The following is a 26762-nucleotide window of genomic DNA, read 5'->3' as shown; positions in this document are numbered from 1 at the left end:
CTGATGAAGAGTTGATAAAAAACAAACTGTCTGGCTTGGCGCTGCTGAGTGGTTACATAGAAAAAGAGAACTACCGTAAGGTATGGCGTGACTTGCCGTCTTTGTTCGCGTTATTTATGGCAAAATCGGTTATTGTGATTGGTTGGAAAAATAAGCTGCATTCAAGCAAATGAAGCGAGATATCTACCGTTGAATGATTATTTTCCAGCATTATCTCGAGACTCGTTAGAAATTGTAAATACTTTATTGAATGAGCGCGTCCATGGTGGAACCCTCAACCTTAATTCATCCGATATGAAAGATTTGTTTATGTATTGATCAAATTGCAAGCTTGGTGTGAGTACTGTTAGGATTTTTTTTGTGGCATTGGGAGTCTTGACAAGTTCACTAAAGGTGCTGCTGTTGGCAATACAACCCTTCTCAAAGAAAAGGTCAAGAAGGCCTTGTACTGTAAACTGTAACATTTTCACAGTGCTGAAACTGAGTTGACAGGTCAGAGTAATCTGAGGTGAGGCAGTATTGGGTCCTGGGAGTTATACTCCTAGTTGCTCGGAGCTACTTAAACCCTGTCCCTCGTCTCAGTCAAAATCCCTGGCCCTCGTCTGTCTGCCCCTGGTTCTGTAGGATTAGCTTGGAAAGTCTGTCTGAGATGATTTGATTAGTTGAAGGAGAGCCCTGCCAGCCGCCCCCTCGGGCCTCTCAGTGTTGACATTGTGCTGGCTTCCCTTGTGTAATCCAATATGACCACCTTACACCATAATGAACGGGGAGGAGCGGTTTTTTGCAGCTGATTCTGCCATCAATAGTGAAATTTCTTTATTGCTCTTGGAGCAATTTTGATTGCCACTCTGTTGAAACTTGGCTGTCCAGTGAGGAATTACCGACTATTTTGTAATTACTGAAATAAAAGTGAAAAGTATAACACTTGCTATAATGTCTTGATGGTCCCAATGAAAAAGTCAGACACTTCACACGTAGCAAGCATTACAAAACAGCCCTTCTATGTCAGTGTTATGTTCAGAGTCGAGGGGGTGTGTTGACTTCCCAGATCAGCACTATTCTTTGATACAGCTTGTATGGGCAGCTGCGACATAATCACCAAGACGATTATGTCCTTTATAATTGGAGCGCGACGGTTCTCAACCGCTATTTACGCTAATTCTCTGCGCCATTCAAAAACATTAAAAAAACATTGTAATTTTGTGCCTCAGTAATTTTCAAACTATACCTGGTTTTGACTTGTGAATTCAGTCATGTGCTGTTTTATTTGACGCATTCAAAAATCAAAAAGGATTAATTTTTCATGGATAAATAATGATTGATGCAGAATGATTACTGGATGCTGTTTTGATTGCATTATTTTAGGATAAGGTATCTTTTGTAAGGCCAGATGATTTCTTCTCAACTTTAGGCATTCACTTAAATTGTTGCCCTTTTAGCACACTCCGGTTGAATCTGCCATACAATGATATGTTTTTTACTATAACAAAAAACTGAATTAACTTCTAACGAATGGAACAATGCATGATCCAATCTTTACACGCAATACTTATGCTTACTCTCTATGGCTGACACTAAAGGCTCTCAAAGGATAGAATTTCACATGAACCCTGGGCGGAACCTTATGGAATGGTAAAATTAGGTCGATAATAACAATTAACACATATGATCAAGTGCAATTATGAATTCCTTAATACCAGTATCAAATGACATGGAATTGGAAGTGATCACGATGATGTGAATTCCTTGGTGTCTCAGGTTACTGGGGCACCCATCCTTTGGGTTGTGGTAATAACCATTCTTTGGCTATAAGGAGACTATATGGAGCATGTGACAAGTTGGCCCAGAAAATATTGCTTTTCATTCAACACTTACTTGTTTTTGGTACCGATATTTTACATAGGTATAGTAAGTAGATTAGCAGGAAACCAGATAAGATGTTAGGGAACATGCAAAGATTTAAAGATACCTATGTCAGTAGTTGAGTACAACCAAGTTTACTCTGGTGTGGAGATGTTAAAACACTCTATCGTGTGATACGAGGATTGAGCGCTATTTCTATTGAAGTAATGAGGTAGTTACTAATCGCATCCACCAGAGGGTGCAGTCACTTTGTACCTTTTCGGGCTCATGAGAAGGTCGGTTGTTATACCAAAAAACAATAAGGTGAAATGAAGTAATAGTAAAACCAATCATGTCTGGCAAGATCTAATGTGCCATTGTGTATGCTGGCTCTGTCATGTCTGTTAGCTCTGGTCACAGAAGCCCTGAACAGGTACATGCCTCACTCACCAAAATAAGAAAAAAAACCTCTCAGTCCATCGAGAGTCAACTCTGTTATGTCTGTGAGACTCTCATGCACAATCTACACTTGTCTCTCACTTGTGAGTTTGATAAAATGGAAAATCTTTTGTACATGTCACGTTTTCACCTAAATGATTGCTATTTTCTCCTTTCATGCCTATATATCTCCGCTTGCTGCATCTGCATGCTGTCAATACACGCTTTCGTCCAATCACTGGCTTTGTGCACTGTTGCCATGCCAACCGTCAACCAATCAGATCCCATGATTCACAGCTCAACAAGCATGCTGAGTGCTGGCGGGCACCATGTCTCTAACTCACAATGCGTCAATTTCTTTGACGATAAAAATCAGGTACTTCGATCGACAGAGCATTGGCGCTCTTTCTGGTAGATTTGACCAGAATTGTGCCACGTGCCAAGGCCTGCTGCAAATATCCAAAGGTCTTGCCTCAATATTGCTTCCATTTTCACCCTTTTATACCTGGTGCACACGTGCGACTTTCATCATGCAACTGCTTGATTTTAAAGTGGCTCTTCCTTTATCCTGATACGATCATGGTAGATGGTCTGATTCCACTGAAGTGGTTAACCGCTTTTGGTCTCTGTTGCTCAAGCAAGACTAATTTGGCTCCAGCTTGTATTTGTAATTCAAGTTACCTGCTAGCGCAGTTGGTGAGGAGCGAAAATATCGTAAAAAGACTACTGGAACCAAGTGGGCTTTTGTCCTGGCAGTGACCAAACTCAGACAACAGTCTTCAAACTCGAAAGTTCTGGGAGAACGCTCATCAGAAACTGCTACGTAAACATGTCAATGCTTTCCTGCCAAACTTAGAAACTGACCAGTTGCATGACTGAAGTTACCCGTGTGCACCAGGCGTGAGCTTTGCTTCCGATTGGCTAGATTTCCACGCACAATGCTGTCCTTAGTCTTTGCACCCTTCAGGCCTCTCTTTTTCAGCATCACATAACATTCTCAAATAAAGGCTTCCTGTATTAAATATCAACTTAGTTTTTATTGCCAATTTTTTTACATATGCATTCGTCACTATTCAGTAAGGATGAGACATGAGAGAATTTGGCGATGATGAAAATTCAAAAAGACTTTTCGTAATTTCGTAACTTCTAGAAAGATCTCCCTCACTCAACACAAGTATATATCAGACTTGATCAGTTGGTCACAGTTTCGATTACACTACAGGACTGTCGGCAGCTAGATATAGACTTCATTACTGACAGTCATGGTAATGACAGTGCCCATCCAACCCTTCCTGTCCCCAAATCAAATCTACTCTAGAGACACCTGGGACTTATCAGCTGCACTAAAGTAAGACTGAAATCAAAGTGCTGAAACACATTGCTGAAATCATACCAAACTGTAACAGAGTACTTTTTGTTGATACAGAAAACAACTCATAAAACCTCCCGCCTCATCAAGTTCTGGTACCTGGAGTACCTGCTTCCTGTCTTATTGGGCCAAGTCAACAGCCAGAGTCCTTGAGTATTCTCAATCAAAATATTGTGCAGTTGTAAAATATGTGACAGTGTCAGTATAACCCTTGTGGGAATGATCGCGATGTCATTGGAGTAGGACCAAGGACACAGCATTCCTTTGCAACAACTATGCTAGGGAACTACTCTCCTGGGGCAACTTTTCTTCAGGAACAGATTTCTCAGTGGGGTACCGTACATCAAGTTATGAATGCTAGATCACTGATGAACCTCCCTCTGTTGTTTCTTTTTTGGGGGGTCATCCAAATTTTAGGGAGGGGACATGCCTATTTGTTTCTTCAACTCTGATATACTTTAGAATTGATTACGCATGAACACTAAACATATAATATTACGAAGATGTTTGCATCCATCAGTTGTGATCAGTTTTACCCCTACAAACTAGAAGCGTGGAGCCCGGCTACGCATCTTTATGGCGCCCTTGTTGCCAGACCTTCTAGCCTCCCCAGGCCTTGCACCCTTCTGGCGTCCCTTTGTATATCTGCAGCACGCCTTCAGTTCGTTGATGTGTTCAGTTCATTTCGATTCATTTGAATTTTATTTTTTTACGTTTTTGTTCAAGAAACAATTTTATATGCAATAACCAGAAGTATTTCTGTTAGAAGCTGAAGATGTTGAAATTTCTTGAACTTTTTTTTATCAACAGTTTTTGATCTAACTTCAAGTGCCTTATGTAGTTATATATTTGAATTCCTGTTTCATAACTTCATAACCATTCTCAAATGTAAGAATGGTTAATTTTCCCGTCACTATATTTCATTTCATCTGATTGGACAAAAATGCCCCCCCCCCCTATGTTAACTCCTGTACCTGTGGACTGCGTTCCATATGCCTGCATGTACCTTTTACATGATTTAATTATAGAGAAAACAATTTGCAAACTTTGCACTTTTTTCTTGCTGGTTCATAAAGCGCTGCTTTGGTGATGGCCCTCTCTCACACTGCAATAGCTGTTATTCAAATGTTCTTGGCATTTTACCCTTGATTTAGCTATATCTATGGCCGAGTTACCATCGGTGTCACATGTCACAATTCATCTGTTGTGTGTCATAATTCACGTGTCAAAAGAAGAACGAGTCAGTTCCAGAATGCTGGCTATACAGGAGTTCTTATATCACTTCACAAAGATTGGAATCGTGACGTGACATGTGAGTCATTAAACGTGACTAAACTCAGTGTTAGAAGTCAGCCTACCAAGGATGTATCTAAATTTAGGGTATGCCATGGAACTGATACTAAACTCACCTGTTAAACAGCATCTTGATACAGCTAGAGTCCACATCTCCACCACTGCTACACAACTGGTCACTCTTTAGATAGTGGTAATTTGCAAGTGACTCTCCAGGTCTGAAATTGACACTTGTGGTACTTGTTTTTTTCAGAGGTCATTTTCTAATGTTGCTTTCTCTATTCTAGTTGCTGGACACCCTCCCAGTGTGCCGCGATTTTAAGTCTGGGCAGTGTGTGCGGCCACAGTGCAAGTATGTACACCTTATTGAAGGTAAGCAGCACTACCAGTAACGTTGGTGGCCTGGAAAGTCTTCGAATCAGTTTCCGCTAGTCCTACTGGACGTTATCGTCAGAGTGGTGCAAAAGAAGGGATATGTCTGGTTGTGTGTGGATTTCAGAGTGTAGGATCTATGGATGAGATATCCAGCCCTGGACCACTTTGGAATCCGGACATCTTACCACAAGGAGCATCCACATAGGCCTTTGGTATTGCTGAGAATAACCCCATTTTGTTAAGAAACTTCTTCAGTCCTGTTGCTTTTGGTATCTTCATCTGTTGATCCTCTGGTGAAAAAATCACTTTAAAAAATGTGGATAATTTTCGCCGAGCAATGTGAGTGAGAACATGGTAGTATATTTATGCACATCATGGGTTTTCTTTCAGATTATGTTGAAGTGACGGACGGTAAAGTGACTGTCTGTCGAGACGCGGCCAAGGGCAAGTGTAGTCGCCCGATGTGCAAGTACTACCACGTTCCCGTTCTGCCCAACCTGATTCTGTGAGGGCAGCAAGAGCGTGGAGTCATATCAAGGGCGGAAACGTAAAGTCATGTGATTTAGGACAAATCGTCAATCTGGACGGTGACAACACTGATGTTTGTGGATGTCTCACTGATGTGATCAGAAATCTCCCTGGTGTGAGCAAAAGGTCACATACGTGATCAGGAATATCACAGATGCGATCAGAGATATCATATATGTGATTGAAGACCTCACAGTTGTGATTGAACATGTTGAAGACCTCTCACGGCCTAGATGTGACCCCCAACATCGTGAATGTGATCAGACATTTCCAGATTACGGACCTTAACGTTTTGTATGTAGGAAGTTACCTTTTATATTTTTTTCTATTCGAAATGAGGTTTTTGTGTCAGCAATTTTGTGTTCAATTGTCAAGGAGGCATACATACCACACTTGTTTAATTGTTGCGTGTCTTCATTTCCTCTTAATCGTCGACAGCTATACACACCCTTTGTGATTGTATAGAGGTCTTCGATCTCAGTAGGATGAAACACAAACTGGAAGATTTGTGATTACACTCGAAATTTTTCAATCTAGTTTGAAGAAAATTGGGGATCTAAAAAGCTGTTTTAACGGACTGGTTTTGGAAAACCCTGATTAAAGTCGCCCGCTATGCTTGTCGATGGAATGCATGCAACAGTGCCAATGCTTTTCCAAGCTGTTCAAAAGTTCAGTCAGACCTAAAAAAGACCCAGCCAGCGCCAAGGAAAGCTTCACATGCCAGCCTTTACAGTGCATGCAACCTAATTCTAGTGAAACACATTGTTTTAGCGCTAGAAGGAAACCTCCGCTTTCACCACAGCCTTTATATCAACCTTGCCAGCAACGCCTTCTGGCAACAACCACATAAAATACTTTTTGGGGCATCTAAAGTTATCTGTGCCATTTCCTATTGCATTTTGGAACTTGTCATCTTGTGCACAAACACCAGATTGACCAGCATTGACTGTAAGACAACATTTGATATGTGCCATTAGTTATCAAGCTAAATACAAGGGTATTTGAAGGACTAGCCATCCTAACTTTTATGATTTTACTATTGAATGGTCATTTCTTGAAAAAAAAACAGCAAACCTTCTCAATGGATGGACAACCATGCCGAATTGGATGACTAACCATCTGAAAACAAATTGATCTACATCTCCAAATTGGATGAATTGCCATCCACGATGGTTCTGATACAAGTTTCAAACAATAAGTCTTCCTAACCAATTAAAGGTTTTTGTTTCATAAACACACAAAATAAAAAACTGTTCATTTCTATTTCATCGTGCCAGATATGCAAATTAGCAACTCTTGTGTGGTCGCATGGTGTTCCCTAGCCGCCCTTGATGTGTCTTGGTGTTAGTACATGTGTGATATCATCGATGATGTCACCGTTCTCGTCGAGGGCGCTGCAGGCAGTCAAGAAGAGACACGAGGCGATGATTGTTTTGTGTTGTCTCTACTTAATATCATGGTATTTTATATAAACTTTTGGGAAATGTGCCATGAATCTACTACATGTTTTCGGTGTCAGTTCATAGGCTTTTATGCCACTCTGTTGTATTTGTTGGAATGGATGGACAACCATACAAAAGGATGGAAACCCGTCCCAAAGTGGATGGAAAACCGTACAAAAGGATGTGATACCATCCCATTTCTTCGAATTGTTGTATTTTGCCTAGACATCTTGGCTGCATGCAGTACCCTTGGATAAACTCGCTTGTGGCTAGAGCTAATGCTGGAGTCTGCTGCCCTCTTTTGTGTCCTTCGAGCGTAGCCCAAATATTGAGAATTTTGACATCCTAACACTTGTGTCGGCCTAATGTTCGAAATGACTGATAGATGGTGGCAGACAAGCATTTGCTTCACTTAGTCCAGTGCTTCAGTATAATCGATCGTCCTCAGCAAAAGTTGAGAGAATTGTTGCGGACATGAACATGTTCTGTATAGGTGTAGTCGACATTTTTAAAATGTGTAAAATCGTATATTATATGTATAGACTAATTAACATTGTGAGTGCAATGCTTAAATCACTTAAAGAGTAATTTAATTACTTCTTGTGTGCCATATTCTAGAGGATAAATTTTAATAGAAGTAACATGTGTCATGTCCGCATTAATTCGTTAATTAATTAATTAGCTGATAATTAGCTCACTGTAAGTGCTATTTAGTTGATTATCATTGGTCAATTATAATGAGTCATAATTCATCACTCATAATTAAAAGTTAACTACTTGTACTTATAGTTCTTACAGTGAGTAATATCAGGTAATTAGTTATCAATATAATTAATTAATTACTGTACCAGTTGATTAATCATCACCTTATGTGCTTCATTTATCTACCACTGGTACAATATGTAGGTCATCACTCTTGAGTAAGTTGTTAAATTGTTCTTTTCACTCTTTTAGTTAATGATTTTTAGATATGTATAAATTCAAGTTTTTTATGAATATTACAACTATATAGCATGATTAATCTGTAAAAAATCACTTGAGAAAGGAACATGAATATTTTTTCAGACATTATTATAACAAGACTGTCGTGTTCATTGCACGACCTGTGTCGTGGCGAGAGATATTACTGGATTGGATATTCAAGATTTCAACAATCATTGTTGGTGTTTTTTGTATAAACGTAAATGACTACAACTTGGGTTTAAGATTTGCGGTAAATATATGTATAACTTTTCCAATGTTATCTTTGGTTACTATGGGGATTTTATTAATTAATATTAATTAGTACTAATTAGGGTCATCATTATGAAAACCATACATCTAAATCAGAAGACAGTGATCTAACATCGGTGCGGGGAATTTTCTAAATGTGCTATATGCATTTTGTCAGTTATAAAACTCAAACTTTTGTGTCTAGAATTTCTGGTTTCCATGACTTCATTTGGTCACTGGTTATTGAATGTGTAACATCTCTGGTTATCGCTTCTAAATGACATTTAGATATAAACATGACTCTTATCTATTAAAATACACTTTTCACACCACTTCAGGTGGACACTTTTAGGACTGAAAATGTTTGATGAATGTGTTTCCCTCAAATGACATGGTCTCGATCTTGATCTAAAGCGCAAGAAGTTCAGAATAAGTCACCATTTCAATTACAAGGGTGAAATTTTGCCGCAATATTTTTAGTCTCAAAAGGGTTAATGGCACTCTAAACTTTTAAATTCATGTTCTTGGAAGTCATCTTAAATCATGCCACCATCGTAGCAATGGAAATGATCTCCATCACATCATATTACATTTCGTCTGTAAAATTGTTTTTTAGTTCCAAAAATATTGTGAAAATTGTCATTTTAAATGGAACTTTTAGAATCTGTCTTGAGGGGTTACCCTGTGCCCTCACTATATGCTAACTTCACTTTTTAACTAGTGTTTCTATTTTAAAATTCTTCAAGGAAGGACCTATAGGTTTTCGTCCATAACGTAGGTACTCTCAGATTTTGTTTTTTCCTGAGCTTATTCGAAGCAGACGCATATTGAATCATTTTGTGATAAAAGATACAATTTATTCTATTCTAGAGTCGAGTAGTGTATAGTACATTTCATCTTAGCTAGAACCAGAACTGGTCCATTATCTACTGTAAATACACCTTATTTACAGTCAATTTACTGAGTTCTGCTTCTAGTGGTGGGGAAAAGTCTGTATGTAGATATTAATATGTAGCGTTTTTCTCGTAAAATGAATGTGTACTTGTCCTAAAAGGACGACTGTAACTTTTTCGCTTTTTAATTTGAGTGCTTATTTTGTAAAAAAAGGCGTGCCATTGCTTAACCTCTGGCAAGAAGCTTATATTGCAGGAGCCTTGTATTTACCTGCTAGTTAATAGGGGATGCTACTCAATGCTTTTTCACAAGTTTTGTATCAACCTAACTCTAAAACCAAGATTTGTGTACATCATCTATGATGTTGTTTCCACTCCGTTGATTTTAGTCGTGTAAGACTGATGTCATCTGCTTTGCTACTTTGAGCTGATGCAACTTCTCCTTGTTCTAGACATTTTCTACTTTTATGGAGGATTCATGAAAAAAAATCTGATTGCAAACACTGCTGCTACAGAAGAAAGGGGTTAAAAGAGAGATATGTTTATTTCTTTTCCCGTAGGTGCACAATACTGTTGATTCAGATACCCTCCTTGTCACACCGCACAACTCCATTAATCAGGAAAAAACCTCCCGTTACTAAGGAATTGACTGGTTGCTAAGGTAATCCATGGTAACCATGGCTCCTTGTCATGGTAAGAAAAACGTAAGAAGTTTAACTTTAAAAGTCAGAAAAAACAAATTGACAGTGAAAACCTTGGGTAGCCCCCTTGTTAACTTGGAGGTGTGTGATTTTCATTGCACTTGATGTAGTTTTATTTAGCTTTAACATAAAAAACCGTTAGCCAACTACCTGGGCACTAAGCAGCTAAAAATCGAAGACTTCAGGAAGCAAGCTTTCTTGTTTGTCTTGATTGGTATGACCAATTCATTGACTGGAAGAGTCCATTCCATAGTTTGGGGGATTATGGGCTTAGCCTAAAGATGCAGCTGAAGTTTGCCATATTTGCATTTTTGAAGGTCGTAACCTTTTTAATCTCCGTTGCCATAGATATACAATTAAATCATGATTCTACAACATATGTGCTGCGTATAATTTTAGGTGGTGGGCATTGATCTATAGGCAGATTTGGGTATGGGTTCCCTTTATAACTCTGGACCCCAGCATCCACCTTGAATCTGTCTCTTGGCCACTTAGTGCTTTGGTTTTAGGCTGGATAAAAAAATTATGTATGCCCTCTTTTTAAAGGGACTTTTTCCATTTGGTTTCTTCATTAATTTGTTATATAGGCACTTTGTTAAGGTTCAGCTACAAGGGGGTCACGACGTGTCAAACACGCGATGGCCATTTTTGTTGTATTTCTCTCGTTATTTGACTTCATTTATCTTCGAGACGAGAAGTTGGAAACACATTGTAGGATTTCTTTCAAGATATTTTAAATATTGAAAAATATATAAATAGATGATTTAAAAAATGACGCTTCATGGAAACTAAGTTCCGTCTTGTTATTCGCAAATCGCTTCTTGTGCCACAGAAATCGACATAGTCTTAGGGTTGTCAAACAACTCAATGCTTTAGTATTTTCATTTGCATATTTTTGCGCAACGCTGTACATGTAAATGTCTCCTCTAAAATGTCTTGAAAGATTTCCCCCAGAAGTAGGCTTAAGTGTGCATGCAAACACGTTGCATAGGTGACCTTTGGCCTTGGTTCAAGGTCATTCGTAAATGTAAAGGTCAAGGTCAAAGATCCATTGCTCAGTAACCAACGTAGGATTTGCTTTGCTTATGCAGAGGCCCATATGTTTTGACTACAACGGCTGCTTTTACCAACGTCTGTCCGCTTTGTTCTATGTCCTGCTCTGATAATGTTGCTAAAATAAATCCTGCATTCAGAGTAAACAGTAGACATGATTTTGTTGTGCTTTCTAGTGCATGTTTATTTTGTACACTCCTCAAACTGTACAGCTAACGCTCTTCAGCTCCGCTAGGCATTTATGTTTTCTCTCTGCTCGGCTAGAAATCCTAGTGACCGATCAAACGTTGATGACGGCTGCACCCATAAGCTCTGAGGTGTCCAGTCTTGATTAAAGACCTAGGTCATCTAGCTGAGAAGTCCTTGCATGGAGCAGAGAGCAGCAAAATAGTGAAATATTAGAAAACTGTTTGTTCCTGTGGCATTGCTGCTCGTATTCATGGTGGAGACTGCCTATAAGTTGCTATGGTCATGCTGTTGCCATGGTTAGTTGCTATGGCCACTGTTGCCATGGTTGTTACTATGGTTACTGTTGCCATGGTGAGTTACTGTGGTTACTATCATGTAAACCAGGGAAATATTATACAGTTACTCATTTTCAATACTTCACTATCTCGTGATAAACTGAATACCTGGCCGAGTATTTTTGATTACATCCAGAGCTTGCTGTTACTGCTGTTGCTCAGTTGGGACAACATACCACGGCAAAATAGATAAAAATACCATGGAAAAATATATTATTGCCACGGCAAAATAGAAAACAAAAATCTGTGATGAATTTATATAATTGTTGATAATGAAACTGCCTTTAATGAGTCTCAGCTAAATATCGGCCTGCACTATATGACATCCCTGGAGGGGAGGCCTGAACCGGTGAGGTTGAGTCTGTGTTGTTTTGTGTGGAAACTGGTCTTGTGAGTTTCGTAGTTCCGAGTTGCATGATTTTGGACATTGTTGGTGTAGATGCGAAATCATTGTGATATTTCATCCAACTTGATATGTGTATTTAGGCAGTGTGCAACATGCTTGGCGTGTCTTTGTCACTGTTTTGATACAACCTTATACTGTGACAACCTGAAGTGCATTTATGTCGTTGAACATCTCAATAGAAAGCTTTTTCTTTTAACATTGTGTCGAGAGAAAGTGACCTGATCAAGAATGAGTGTGATAGTTGCAGTGACCAAAATCGACATTGCTGACTTTTCAAATAGTCAACTGACAACTCATTAGAGAATTGAAATATTCTGTCTCTGAGAGTGCTGCCCTTGTTTCAGATACCTGTACTTGTATGCACTTTTGCCGTGGTAGGTTGTCCAATTATAGCCCTTGTCCCCATCCATCTTTTGTCTTGTGCCTAAGTGCCTACGATGCCAGCAGCGGAATTTCCTCGTCACGTATAGGCACCCGCACCGCCATGTCCTTGATTTGCATGACTCAAGCCAGTGCTGCCACATCACTGCATATAGCCCCAGCGCCCATTTTCAATTTCAGCTTAAAGTGGGTGTGAGCAAGTGTTGGTTGTCCTTCGATTTAGGTGTGGGCTGATCCACGAGTTTATATCAGTTTGGCTGCAAAGTCTTGCTCTTGGAAACTGATTTTTCACGAAAGATTTTATAAAAGAACCAGTGCCCAGTTATAAAAGCACCAAAGTTTAATCTGTGTCAACTCAAATAATGTCTCCTTTCTTTGTTACGGTACATAGAACAAACTCTACCTATCGAAGTTCAGCCAATAACCTGACGAGAGAGACAGAGACATGCTTTCCTCGCTACATGTACTAATGAACACTTAAAACTTTAAAAATGGGACAGTTCTTGTGAACAATTATGAAAAATTAAACACCACACATAATTCCTAGAAATAATCCACCTCACCATCTTGAAATTGAACAATCCAATAACTGATGATCTATTTAATAAGGCTATACAGAGATACTCTGTAGTGATGATGCTTTGGTGTTTTTCTTGGCCACGCCGCATTTTCACATCCCTTATTTCTCACGCCTCATGCTGTATTTGCTCAGTGTTTCTGCGCTTAATAACTTTTGCAGGGTGACTTCATGTCAGGAAAGCCCCAAAGCCGCATTCGGTTTTCTATTGCAAAGCTTGAGAAAATGTGTTGCTGTGTTAGTTGCTATGGTGATATGGTTGCCATTGTGTGTTGCCATGGTAACATTGTTACCAGGGTTGGTTGCTATGGCAAAACATTTGCTATGGTAAACTTTCAGAAGGTAACTGTTGCTGTGGCAATATCAACTTTGGTTGATATGGTTACTTATCGCTATGGTAATGTTAGATAGTTTCCAAGTTATCTTTGTGAATGCTATATGAGCATGATATAAATAGCATCTTCCATTGTAGCATGACGTGTACAGAATTGTTACATTTAGGTTAGAGAAGAAAGGGTTGTGAAAATGGCTTGTTCGAATTGGGCAAGTGGAGAATTTCAGTGTACATGACAAATGTTCCTCTTAGGACATGGTGCTCAATGTGGTAATGATTAACGTACGGTACTTTTGAAGATTTCTGCACAAAGCATGCGATGCGAAAATTTCCCATACAGAGTCTTAATTAAGGTAAACAATTTGACACTAGGTGGCATTGTGTAGATTTTCGAATCGATGATTTGAAATGGGAGATGTCACCTATGGATGAGGCATCCACTAGGAGAGGAGACATGTGGATGGTTAAGTATTCTTTTGGAGTCACTCGACCTAAATAACATATGTTGCCATGAGTCACCACTCGGGCACACTGACAACTAAATTTGCATGTGTGCTTGGAGCAAACTCTCAGCCAGTGTGGTGTCCATACCCTGTCTTTCACTGAGGAGCCATTGGACAACACTGTGAGGAGAAAACTACTTTAATACAATGGCTCTGGAGATCTTTATGCACTTTTGATTACAATTTCTCATTTTTGGATGCAAGATCTGTGTTGACCTCAAATCTGCCCCAGCACAATCGGGCTCTCCTCTCAATTTGAGTTGCAATGGTAATCATGAACAGTTGATATGGCAACAATGGCTGGACGGCTAGTTGCCATGGTGAAGTGCTGAGTTGCTATGGTAGTATGGTAGTAACCATGGTAATTAAGCACCCATGGTAGGGCTGCCTCAATTTCAATTGTTCAGGACAGATTTGATGGTTGGCTCTCTTCTTTTAGGTTTTATTTCTGTTAGGCAATTATTTGCATGATATGTATGACATATCCCGGTGATTTAAAAAGGGCAACAGCTGCCCTCTAATGGTTGGTTATTGAACGAGGAGGAGGTCAAAGTTCACTGGTTAGTTCACACTCCAAGCAGCTTATGCCACAAACATAGCTGCCTGGTGTTTGCATTGAATTTGATACTCTGCCAAAAGAGAAAGTTTAGCATAGATTTTAAGGAGTGTTGGAAAGAAAGGTCTTGAATGTTGTCTGTGAGTTCATTTTCAACATTTACGATGATATATTTGTATGGCATGTGTTTTCCGTTAGATATTGGCCGCCCAGGCAGAGCGATTGTCCACTGCTGGCCTAACAGAGGATTTTGAATGTAAATGTCAGACACACGTGGACTGTTGTTGAAGATAGTTTGTCAAAAGATTAATGCATTTGTCCGCAAGCTGTCTTTCTCAATAAGGAGAAGGATGGGAAATGTAGCATATATTGATAGAATCACAGTTAGGAGCACTACTTTTTGCTTCGCCCTTGTATGTCTGGAAGATGGGGGAAACGGTAAAAGATTACCCAAAAAAGTCGATTATCTTTTTCTCTCAAAACCTTTTTAAATGATTCTGAATAGGCCCATATAATTGCTGTCTGATGGCTGAGACTTTGGGGTTTGGTGATTTTCATATAATTTTTTCTTCATTATTTGTGACTTTTGTGACCCCCATCCCAGCCCTGAAAGGGTTAATTTGCACTTGACACTTCATTTATTTGTTTCTGATGATCACAGCCCCTAAAAACAGCTCTCCATCTTTCAATGGAAGCTAGTCCCTTGCAATGGTGCTTGCATATTGCAGAGTCAAAGTTGGCGCCATGTGTGTATGGAGTGCTGAAGTTAGGTGAAGATATATTGAAGAATTAGACATATTTTTCTTAAGTCTGAATATTTCTATTAATGACTTTCATGACTTTTGTATCATTGTAGTTTTTCTGATCGGCCCTACATGTTTTTCCTATATTTGTATAATTTCAAGTCGCACTAATAGGAGGGGAACACTACTGCATTTGTATCATTTTAAATTGTTGTAGTCTTAGTACACCTGTGAAAAACGTTCCTCAGTCCCAAGATAGCATTGGCGTTGATATGGCAAATCACACGCCTGTATGGCCCGATGTGAATCACACGTCTGTATGGCCCGATGTGAATCACACGCCTGTATGGCCCGATGTGAATCACACGCCTGTGTGGCCCGATGTGAATTCCACGCCTGTTTGGCGTGCAGCTATATGGTGATCCACTTACTAACTGCTCTATAAACTGTCTTGTATCATTCCACTGATCTTGAACATTTGCACAAAACTTTTATCTCTCTCGGTGAACATTATTTATTTCTTTTTGATATGGTTTTAGGTCACTGTGATCGAATTTGATCTTGTATAGCTCAATGATACAGTACGTCCCATAAAGGTTGTCACTCTACTTTTCAGAATAATAACTTATACTGTTCAGCGCTGTTGTGTTATATTCCTTGAAATGCTGGATGATGTGATACCCCCATACTAAACATATGTGTTGGGAATGCCCCAACATTTGAACTAATATTGGAGTCTCATTTTTCTGTACTTGAGTAAAACTCTTTCCTCTTCCAGTTTTTCTTTGGCTCCAAAGACCTGATGATATATATATCTGTGGAAACATATAATGTTGTCTATCCTTTCATATTTGCTGAAAACTTATTGCAAATATCTAAAAGTTGATACTCCATTTTTACATTCCTTTGGAAAACACATCAGATTTGCTTAGAAGAGTCATGTGTATCCTTGCACACCACCCTTATCTACGTGGCTGGGAATAGTCACCAAGTAAAAATGCCATGATACTCTTGTTAAGTAGAGTGACGCCTTTCCGGGACACTACTTTTTGCCATAATTGTGGTAGTTAGATCAAGTGTAGGTCGCTACGACCCATATTGAAAGCAAACTAGGTCACTATGACCTATTCGGGACGAGATTCTCTGTACCCACCTGCTTTTGCAGTGCTTGACAAATCAATGGCCTGTCAAACAGGATTGCTTGCTATATATCATCTGCTCAGAGAATTGACCTTGATTCATATGAAACCTCAGTAAAGCTATGATACTTAAAATAACTCATGGTAATATAGATTCTGTCCGACAGATAAATTATCAAAACATCTGAAAATTGTCATGATGTATAATCTAAGCATCATATTATGTTTACTGTGGTTGACTCCTGAATTGAGGACACGTCTCTGGCCTGATATTTTGTCTGGTAGCTGCTTAATGTTCATCTTATTATGCTAAAGCAGTGTCTAACCCTTCATCCTTGGTGACTGTAGCAACCCCAGCTTCTTTACGGTTACCTAGCAACAAAATTGATTACAATAGAAGCCATAGCAACTGTATTGATTATTGACTATTATTACAAACAGTTGAAATTAAAATTCAAAATCACACTTGTAGGTGGAAGTGGTGTCAATCTAAGATGTCTTGATTGTAATAATGACATCTGTTGGCCATCAAATGTCATGAATAATAAGCTATCTGCAGATGTGTGTGATTGCAGTTTTGAATTCCATGGGCACCATTGGCAACATCTGTGATCTGAAGTCTCCGTGCCACCAAAAGATACATGATTCAGAACTCTTTAGCAATTTGGCACCTTTTAATGCTTCTCTGTCGGCTAGCAGCTCCCAAAAGCAGTATGCGCATAGTTTGCCTGGCAATGTACCTATGAGCTAAATCTGGCTGTTCTAGCTGTTAATTTATTCAGTAGTAAGAGCTTTTCGATCTGCATGACTTAATGCTTCAGCAAGAATGCAACTTTTAGGTATCGCATACGGACGACTAAATCAATAAGGCAGTTAGAGTATCAACAAAAATCAGCATTGCTGAATCAGGATTGTTGAGGATAGAAACTGATAAGCATATCGAACCAGGAAAATTCCTGTCCCTCCTCCTGCCCTTACTGATTTAGTCGCACGTTTGCTGTACTTTAACTTGAAAATGTGATTAGAATTTCGGCACCGCCCATAATTGTAAAGATGATCTCATATTTGATAAAGAAGACTGTTAGGCCATATTAATACTCAATGTGTACTTAGAACATTTATGGACTGCCCCCAAACAAAGGTGCTATTTTGTAAACGCTTTTCTGGTTACTCGTAATTGCTACAGATGCAGATTTTTAAGGCCGAGGACAAGATTAAGATTCTGCCTGGCCGACTAAGCTGAGAGAACTGTAGGATTTGGTAAGGATTATGTCATTTGGTGGACCCATAATTCCACAATAAATCTATTCTAACAACTGTTGCAATTGTAAAAGGTACATAAAAAATTGCAAAGTATGTTTTCCTCAAGGGAGGGAGGGAGTGGTTATTCCGCCCACTTAAAGTATGACAGGTGAATCTGCAAGCAAAGTTCTGCCCTGCAAAACTGTACAAAACTGCTATGCCGTGAATGGATGTAGATACCAGAATTTATATGATATTGCGGCTGTCTGCGAAAGTAAGAGTTACATCCTCAACTTTGATCTTCAGCCCTACTTTAATCTTAAGATTTCATGTTATATTCTGTCAAATAAATACTCTGTTTCCTTTAAGTATTTGACGAAGTATGGGGTTGCTACTGTTGCTCAATGATGTTATTGAAGAGATATATTCACAGAATTTAACAATTGCTCAATTGGGTTCAACCCCTAGACGTCTCAATCTCTTTCCTGGGTCCCAGGTTTGTCTGCTGGATTCACGACTCTGTCTTTCCCTCCAAGAAGGGGCCGGAACTATACTTTTCTATTCCATGTAAACTTTTAGAATATACTTCGTATTTTATCTGTTTAAGGCTGAGGAACGTTGTTTTAACAAAACATATTCGTATTGTTGTGTGAATTAGGATGTATATCGCTGATGTCGCCATGGTAACCCATAGAGAAATTAAAGGATGTTCAGAAGATTTTTCAAGTTTTTCCCGAAAATATATAAATGAGAAGTTATCCCAAAAGAATGGGATAGACGTCAATCATCCTTAATTTCTCATGGGTTAAGAATGACGTAAAAAAAGTGCCATTAAGAAGTTAAGAAGTTATTTAAAAGGGAATGTATGTAATAGCGTTCTATTCGAAATTGCCAAAAGACAATACAATTCATAAGGAGGTCTACCTGTGTTGCCAAATTTGTAAAATTTGTAAAATTTAAATGATTTTTTCTGATATTTAAAGTGCCATAATGATGTCTCCGTGCCAATATCAATGTTGGCCAATTTTACTTGAATGATGATGAATAAGATTTCATTTCGGTGAAAGCATTATGATTCAAATAGAGAATACTATTTAACTACTTAAAGGTAAATTAAGCTGAACTAAAGAAAAATCAATGAAAAGGTTGCATTGTCTACCAGTCTATTCAGTTATGTAAACAATCATGTCAGAATCGAATGGAATACTTCTATGCCATGTCTAACTATTCAGAGATCATGTGACAGAAGTGGCTATGCCATACATTAGAGATTCCATTGTCATTGATTATACATGTTCCTGTATGCAGCGAATATAGTATTTGTTACAGGTATCGATGGAACATGACATGTATAAGTGTTAGTTTAGTGAAGGCAAAATCATTATATTCTATCAAGGGACAATCAATGACTTTACTATTCCCACCTTCACTGTAACGAAATCCAGTCCAATATTTCTATTATCAAGGAATGTCTTTTGGCCTGAAGGAGAGCTCCTCTACATTATCAAATCAAAGGCAGGATTAGGTTCCAGTTAAAAATTGGTGATGTCCACGTGACTAGCACAGGAAGAGAACTGGCTCTTGCTGGACTCGGTGAGAAAGTATTTGTGGGTCAGGCATGAACAGTGCATATCACCTCTGAAATCTAAAGACAGCTCCCTCCTTGAGCACCACAGGTGACGGTTCTCATAGTACATCAGCCTTATGCATTATGGTACTACGCATTAGTACCCTACCTGGATGTGTTATATACTGCCACCTGGCAGCAATTTCCTGATTTAATCTGGCTCTACCAGGCTCCTGCCTATAGCCTCCTCAGTCTTTCACACTCCCTGGAGTGAAACCCGTCTTGACTACATGAAATAGTCACAGCCTTACAAAACCGTGGGTGTTACTTTTGCCTCCAAGAGTAAACCCCACAGGAATTGCAACGTATTCACTCCAACTAACACTGTCAGTGGCGTCTTTCCCAGTGCTTCAAATGGGTCAATTAGTTGTGCCCCCTGGTGGCCAGATTTGTATTGACCGTGACAGGGTAAATGTTCAGCATGCTGTTTTGTATTGTAGTGTGTACTCTATATAATGTCTGTATATTCTGTGTTGGAAATCGAAGAAGATAACTAGAGTTGCTGGTGCTGGTTCTCCAGAATGTGTGGGATTCTCAGTCTGCCATACATGTATAGGTTCTTAAGATTGATGACCCCTTGGCTTGCCTCGTCTTCTACTAGTACTGCATAGGTCACTATCCTACGGTCAGCAGACATAAGCTCTTTGCTGACAATCAGTATCGCGCAGTTGAAAAAACAATACAAAAGAGCCAACTGGAGAAGATAGACCTCCCTGTTTAAAGGCCTACAAGCTACATGTAAAGTATTTAAATGAGAAATCGAACCATGCCGCAACTCGCAAATAAGTTTTATTTTCTTGAAAAATTCCAGATTCCAGTTGACTGTCCGTTACAGGAAAACGTTTAGGCAATGTACATTCTATAAAATTTCAAAATGTTCGTTATAATTGACAGACTCTGTTCTTACGAGAGTCATTCCATCCATCGGAGGGCCACGACTGGCTTAAATCCTGAAGAATGACGTGACCGAAGTCTTTCACTCGATGTGTTCACGTCCCCTTCCCGATCTCATGTTCCAGCCGAGACTGTCGTGGCGGGATAAAACTCGTGTCAATTAGGCCAGCAATTTGATTGTACGTAGATTAGGCATTCGTTTTCTCCTGTGGTACTGCCGTGAGCCCCGCAGTCCTTCCAACCTACCAATCCTTGAGCTGGGTCCAGTGACACAATAATGGAATATAAAGATCAGATCAAAGGAACCTACAAGAGGTAATTTCCTACCGATACCAACGCGCATGGCCTTCAAACCAACTCGACAACTTTTTATCCCGCCACAAATGTCTAGGTCCATTTTCTAAAACTAGAAGGCACTGTTAAGCATGCTGAGCCGTGTCGAAGGCGTCGTACATCTTCTCGTGTTAATCCTTTTGATCACTAGTTGTATATAGTCTATGTGGGTTCTGATATTGTAGTTTTAGTTTCTTTGTATTCTGATGCTTTTCGTGTTTGCAATGTAAGAGGACACTAAGTGTCTGGCCGTTGTCGACTGGTGGCGATTTTAAGACAGTTGATGTCAAATGAACGAAAACCTGTTTATTCTAATCTTGCGGGCGAATTCCAATTCCAATTCCAGGATATCCGATAGCAGTCAGTTGGCACACTAAACAGAAGAAGATGGCTACTTGCTTCAGCTTATCATGATGTCACAATAGAAAATCCTTGAGGTTTTTACAACGTTTCTTGGAGATTCAAACATCGACAAAAGTTTACCAAGGTCTTTTTGATCTTTCAATCGTCACCTGTCAAGAATGGCATAATGTGTGGGTCACCTGTCTTCCTCTTTAAGATGAAGAGAAACTCGGTCATGTCCACGTTTCCATGGTAACTGTGGACAAAACTAGAAGATTCTGAGGACAATTTTGTTGATTAAAGTTGTAAATAGGTATTTTGTTAATGAAATTGTCCCTTAGTGTTTCTGATTAGTTTTAAATAAAAGGACATATACGGAAACCTAGAAAGTTGTCTCGTTATTTTTTGTGGACAACTACACAGAACAAAACTGATGAGGTGTTAGTTTTCCCCCACTTTACCCAATCTGTTGATTGTAAATAGAGAGCGGTGGCAGGGGCTACCTTTGTCCCATGTCACAGAGAAATGTTTTCAAAATGAACGAACTGATTGTGAAATCGAATGTCACTGCATGGGAGACATCTGACCTCAACAGTCTCTTCTATGCATGAGACCGTGGCACCTCCAGACTGTCCTGGGTTGATAAAGAAAGACATAGCCTGGCTGTGACTGTCTCATCTCTCTCACCATGTTAACAACTAGGCAGTGCGGCGAAGACTGATGTGGCCTGGCTGTGACTGTCTCATCTCTCTCATCATGTTGTCAACACGGTGGAGCGGCCAGGACTGATTCGGCCTGGCTGTGACTGTCTCATCTCTCTCACCATGTTAACAACTAGGCAGTGCGGCGAAGACTGATGTGGCCTGGCTGTGACTGTCTCATCTCTCTCATCATGTTGGCAACACGGTGTGATAGCAACCCACGTGACTCCATCCAATCGTGTGCTCATGAGGAAGAGTATTGGGAGGAACTGAGCACGACATCTGCAAAAGCAGAAAAGCGAAAGGACGGAGAACTGGGGTGGGTGGGTGGGCAAAGCAAACGTCTCAAGAAAGCTAACGACGCTATTTCTAATGTATGAACCAGGCCTATCAATTAGACGAGTGCATGTTTTTAACTCTCAAGTACATATTTGGAGAGGTTTTGAAAAATATTTGCTGTGGCAAGTCTACCGATATAAAGAAATTATTTGATGAAAAAATTAATTTCGAATTTTGCTAATTGGGTAATAGGGGGCGTGTTTTGAGTTTTTCTGCCAGTTGGCTGAAAAGAGTGGAAATATCAAAGTCTGTCTAATTTGTCGATTATCAAAAAAATTCCGTGGTCAACTACCAGTTTATTTTTCACCATTTACTTGCCCGACTCTCCGGAATAACATAATCTAAATTTCAGATTCACAACCCCACGCAGTATTTGATGCGTCGCGGTCAAACATTGACAATTTAACTGCTTAAAGGCTTAAAAATCAATTGTGGTCTTGCCTCCTCGAACGGGACAGCTGGGGAGCAGCCATTCTCCTCCCCTCTCGGGGCAAAACGCTGAATGAGGCCGAACAAAAGGATTTCGCATACTCGTCGATGAAGTCACGTGGGGTGGAGCAGCCAGAACTGATTCGGCCTTGCTGTGACTGTCTCATCTCTCTCACCATGTTGACAACTTGGCAGAGCAGCAAAGACTGATGTGGCCTGGCTGTGACTATCTCATCTCTCTCATCATGTTGTCAACACGGTGGAGCAGCCAAGACTGATGTGGCTTGGCTGTGACCGTCTCATCTCTCTCATCATGTTGTCAACACGGTGGAGCGGCCAGGACTGATTCGGCCTGGCTCTGACTGTCTCATCTCTCTCACCATGTTAACAATTTGGCAGAGCAGCCAAGACTGATTCGCCTGGCTGTGACTGTCTCATCTCTCTCACCATGTTAACAACTAAGCAGTACGGCGAAGACTGATGTGACCTGGCTGTGACTGTCTCATGTCTCTCATCATGTTGGCAGTGACTTCCTCATCTCTCTCATCATGTTGTCAACACGGTGGAGCAGCCAGGACTGATTCGGCCTGGCTGTGACTTCCTCATCTCTCTCACCATGTTGACAACTTGGCAGAGCAGCCAAGACTGATTTGGCCTGGCTGTGACTGTCTCATCTCTCTCACCATAATTATTGTCAACACGGTGGAGCAGCCAGAACTGATTCGGCCTCGCTGTGACTGTCTCATCTCTCTCGCCATATTAACAACTAGACAGTGCGGCGAAGGTTGATGTGGCCTGGCTGTGACTGTCTCATCACTCGCATCATGTTGTCAGTACGGTGGAGCAGCCAGGATTGATTCGGCCTGGCTGTGACTTCCTCATCTCTCTCATCATGTTGTCAACACGGTGGAGCAGCCAGGACTGATTCGGCCTGGCTGTGACTGCCTCATCTCTCTCACCATGTTGACAACTTGGCAGAGCAGCCAAGACTGATTTGGCCTGGCTGTGACTGTCTCATCTCTTTCACCATAATTATTGTCAACACGGTGGAGCAGCCAGAACTGATTCGGCCTGGCTCTGACTGTCTCATCTCTCTCGCCTTATTAACAACTAGGCAGTGCGGCGAAGATTGATGCGGCCTGGCTGTGACTGTCTCATCTCTCTCATCATGTTGTCAACACGGTGGAGCAGCCAGGACTGATTCGGCCTGGCTGTGACTTCCTCATCTCTCTCACCATATTGACAACTTGGCAGAGCAGCCAAGACTTATTTTGCCTGGCTGTGACTGTCTCATCTCTCTCATCATGTTGTCAGCACGATGGAGGAGCCAGGACTGTCAAACAGTTGTGTGAGCTCACTAGAGCTTGCACTTACATAATATTGTAAAACTAAAATTTATATAATATATATATATGTATATAAAACCGTCATCGGATGCGCATCCGATATGCCACGAGATCCTTTACCGTCAATTCCCTTACCGTCTTCGGATGCGCATCCGATATGCCACGAGATCCTTCACCGTCAATTCCCTTACCGTCTTCGGATCCGATATGCCACGAGATCCTTCACCGTCAATTCCCTTACCGTCTTCGGATGCGCATCCGATATGCCACGAGATCCTTCACCGTCAATTCCCTTACCGTCTTCGGATGCGCATCCGATATGCCACGAGATCCTTCACCGTCAATTCCCTTACCGTCTTCGGATGCGCATCCGATATGCCACGAGATCCTTCACCGTCAATTCCTATACCGTCATTGGATGCCACCAGATTTTTTGTAACTTCACCGTCAATTCCTATACCGTCATGGATGCCACCAGATTTGTTGTCGTTGTAAAGGTTTCGGGGATACGACCAATGCATGCGAGCACCGTCGGCGGAACCCCAAACCGCCCTCTCGATCTATCCGTAAGGACAAATCACTCTCGTGACCGTCACAGTTACGGACTCCGGACCTCCAGACTTTAGAGACCGAGCTTTTCTTTACCTTACAATTACTGTATACTCGGCGCCTCACTTATATGTGTTGTTTTTTTCACATACATTGTTCTCGTGGTTTACGGAAAAGTAGGCCTAAAATGTTATAGTGCTTAAAAACAATATTCAGTTAATGGAATTACACTTTTTTCCGTTACTGCTTGCTTGATATTGCCCTAACAACTTTTTCATGAATCTATTTTGAGCATTATGTTTACAACGTAGTTATTATAGCACGAAATATGAATCTAAAATGCCAAATACTTGCAACTATTATGTTAATCACTGAAATCTTAGTGTACTAATTGCTGGCTATAAGCTAGGTTATTGCGCCCCTAAACCAACGTACTGACAACGCTACCTCCCCGGAACTCAAACTTTAACGTGAGTTAATTGTAATCTTACTCTCTATATACCAAAGTGATTTACCTAGGAATACAGTTGCACTTCACTGAAAACTAATGATGTGTTGATGAGTTCAATGAATCCTTCGATTCCTTTGGTTTTCTTGGCGAACTGACGTCCGACAATCAATGACCCGTTGACGTGTACCTGCAATACGCCATTGCCGTAGTGTGTAAACAGATCTATTTTTGGACGAAACTCAGCCCCTCACAAACTTTGGTCCATTTCGCCAATGATGACACTGCTTCTAGACTGTACCACAGCACTTTAAGCTGTAGCAGCGCTAAGCAAGAGTCAAGACAAATGTCCGCTGCCAGCCGCTGCTGGACCAACCCCCTCGCCCGCCCCCCATCATGATATCAGATTCAGAGGCCTGGCTGAGCCCTGTGATTTAGCCAAATTCAATATGATTCTTTTCTACTGTGATGTTAAGGCCCTTGTGTCATGCAGCGTATTCGGTAGCACCGGTACACAGCTTATGTTAAACCGCGACGTCTGCTGCAATTCAAATTGCATATGACGCCAACGGAATTGTGACGACTTGTTTCTCAAATCTTTTAGTGAACAGTGATCACGGGCTGTGGGAATTGCGAAGGGATGGTGTAGAGTATCGCCACAACAATGTTGATATGATCACTCGTCGTTTCAGCGGGCATGACTTGGTACATCCAGTGACCCAGCAAAAAGTAGCCTCGGTACAGCCAGAAGTAGCAACAAATCGCAAAAGGGGATCCTTGTCTGACTGGTGGCTGGACCACATGGTAGGTCACCATCAAATAAGGGAGTGGATCCAGCACAGCTGGATAGAGGGGGCCCCGTTGAGGGCGAAGCCTGAATATGGTGAGGGCTCGCCCTCACAATCACATGAAAGCGCAGTAGGCGCTCACCCACGAAGGGAGGTCTGGGGGTCTCCAGCAGGAAAATTTTGAAACTGAGATGCTCTCAGATGCGTTTCCCAAGTGTCTGAGAGACGATGTTTACTCGTTAATTCACTGCAAAGAAATGCATAACGAAAAAGCCACCTAGGTTTTCTTCTTTGAGTTGTGAGGAGAATATTTCAAATCATTTGAGCAGCAGTGTCTAACCTACAACGCGGTCAATGATTTCCACTGTGTTTTTGTTTTCACTGTTTCAGACACTTGTTGGAAAAGAAAGGACCAAAGGTGCCATCGTCGGGGGCCCAGATAGATGAAGAGATTGAAGCCTGGGCTGCACACAATCCTGTTAGTAACAAAAAAAGAAGGAAAAAATGCTGTCCCATTTGTCCATATGCCCAGCGCCAGAACCCATTTATACATCTGGGTAGTGAGGCAAGTGTCTAAGAGACCTGCCTGAGTCTCTCACCGACTGTAGGATTCGAACCAGGGACCTCTTGACCTCTAGTTGAGAATCTGAGCCACTAGTCCATAGTGTGTCGTGTAGATTCACGCTGGTCTTGCTCTTCGATCTTGTCACATCACATCCTTGTCCCTTGCTCTGCCACAATCATGTACTGTATTGAATTGAATTCTATTTTCTGTCTTCAGAAAATCTAGGAAGAAGTCGCCACCCACTGATGATCTCATCCGAGTTTACCAAAGACTCCAAAGCAGTGTAGGAGAGGAATGGTGGCCTGTTCGAACAGGCATGGACTGAATCGCCAGCTCTCATCTCCCTAGTCACTCCGATGGCCACGTGTCGCTCCTCGATCAACAGCGATTTCAATGAATGATGCGTTGATGTGGGCAAAAAGTGAATCCTTTCTCGCCTTTGAACTCTGGTGTTCGTCGTATCAATCCATTTTGATTGTCGAGCAACTTGTGGGCACACCTCAACTTGTTAGTGGGAAGTAATTTGCAATAGAGTGACTTACTTTTATTGCTATATTTTATTGTATTTTTTCCTTTCACATCATTGTTATTTTGAAAAATCCTGCCAAAATTCTGTTGACTGTTTGTTGTCGACAAGAGTCTATGTTTCATGAATAACAAGGCTGTGTTCTGTACATTGTATTCCGTCTTTAGTCTCCTGTCTTTGCATCTGTTTTCATTATTTTGTTGCCTTAAAAGAGGGCAACGTTAAGTCGGTGAATTGGTTTGGATGGAGATGACCCTTAAGAAAAAAATCTCAGATTCACCATGGTAAAATCGGAGTTGACCATGCTCACCATGGTGAATGCAG

General features: G+C 40.7%; 1 protein-coding gene and 1 long non-coding RNA gene across 17 annotated transcripts in view; both read left to right on the top strand.

Moving 5' to 3' along the window:
- LOC135495171 (muscleblind-like protein 2a) overlaps positions 1–11297 on the top strand; it is a 111403-nt gene extending 100106 nt beyond the window's left edge. For all 16 annotated transcript variants that reach the window (XM_064783632.1, XM_064783631.1, XM_064783633.1 and 13 more), the window contains 2 exons: positions 5230–5314; positions 5708–11297. In XM_064783632.1, coding sequence (XP_064639702.1) covers positions 5230–5264 — 35 coding nt within the window. In that variant the 3' untranslated portion in view covers positions 5265–5314; positions 5708–11297. The remainder of the gene's footprint in view (positions 1–5229; positions 5315–5707) is intronic.
- Positions 11298–24509: 13212 nt separating this feature from the next.
- On the top strand, positions 24510–26478 carry LOC135494791 (uncharacterized). The gene is made up of 4 exons (XR_010448460.1): positions 24510–24581; positions 25252–25363; positions 25738–25912; positions 26129–26478. It is a non-coding gene; the product is annotated as an uncharacterized LOC135494791 (long non-coding RNA).
- The last annotated feature ends 284 nt before the right edge of the window (positions 26479–26762 follow it).

Source organism: Lineus longissimus, chromosome 10, assembly GCF_910592395.1.
Source record: "Lineus longissimus chromosome 10, tnLinLong1.2, whole genome shotgun sequence".
NCBI lineage: Eukaryota > Metazoa > Nemertea > Pilidiophora > Heteronemertea > Lineidae > Lineus > Lineus longissimus.
Note: the sequence above shows the minus strand (reverse complement) of the source record. Positions and strands in the feature narration are given on the sequence as shown.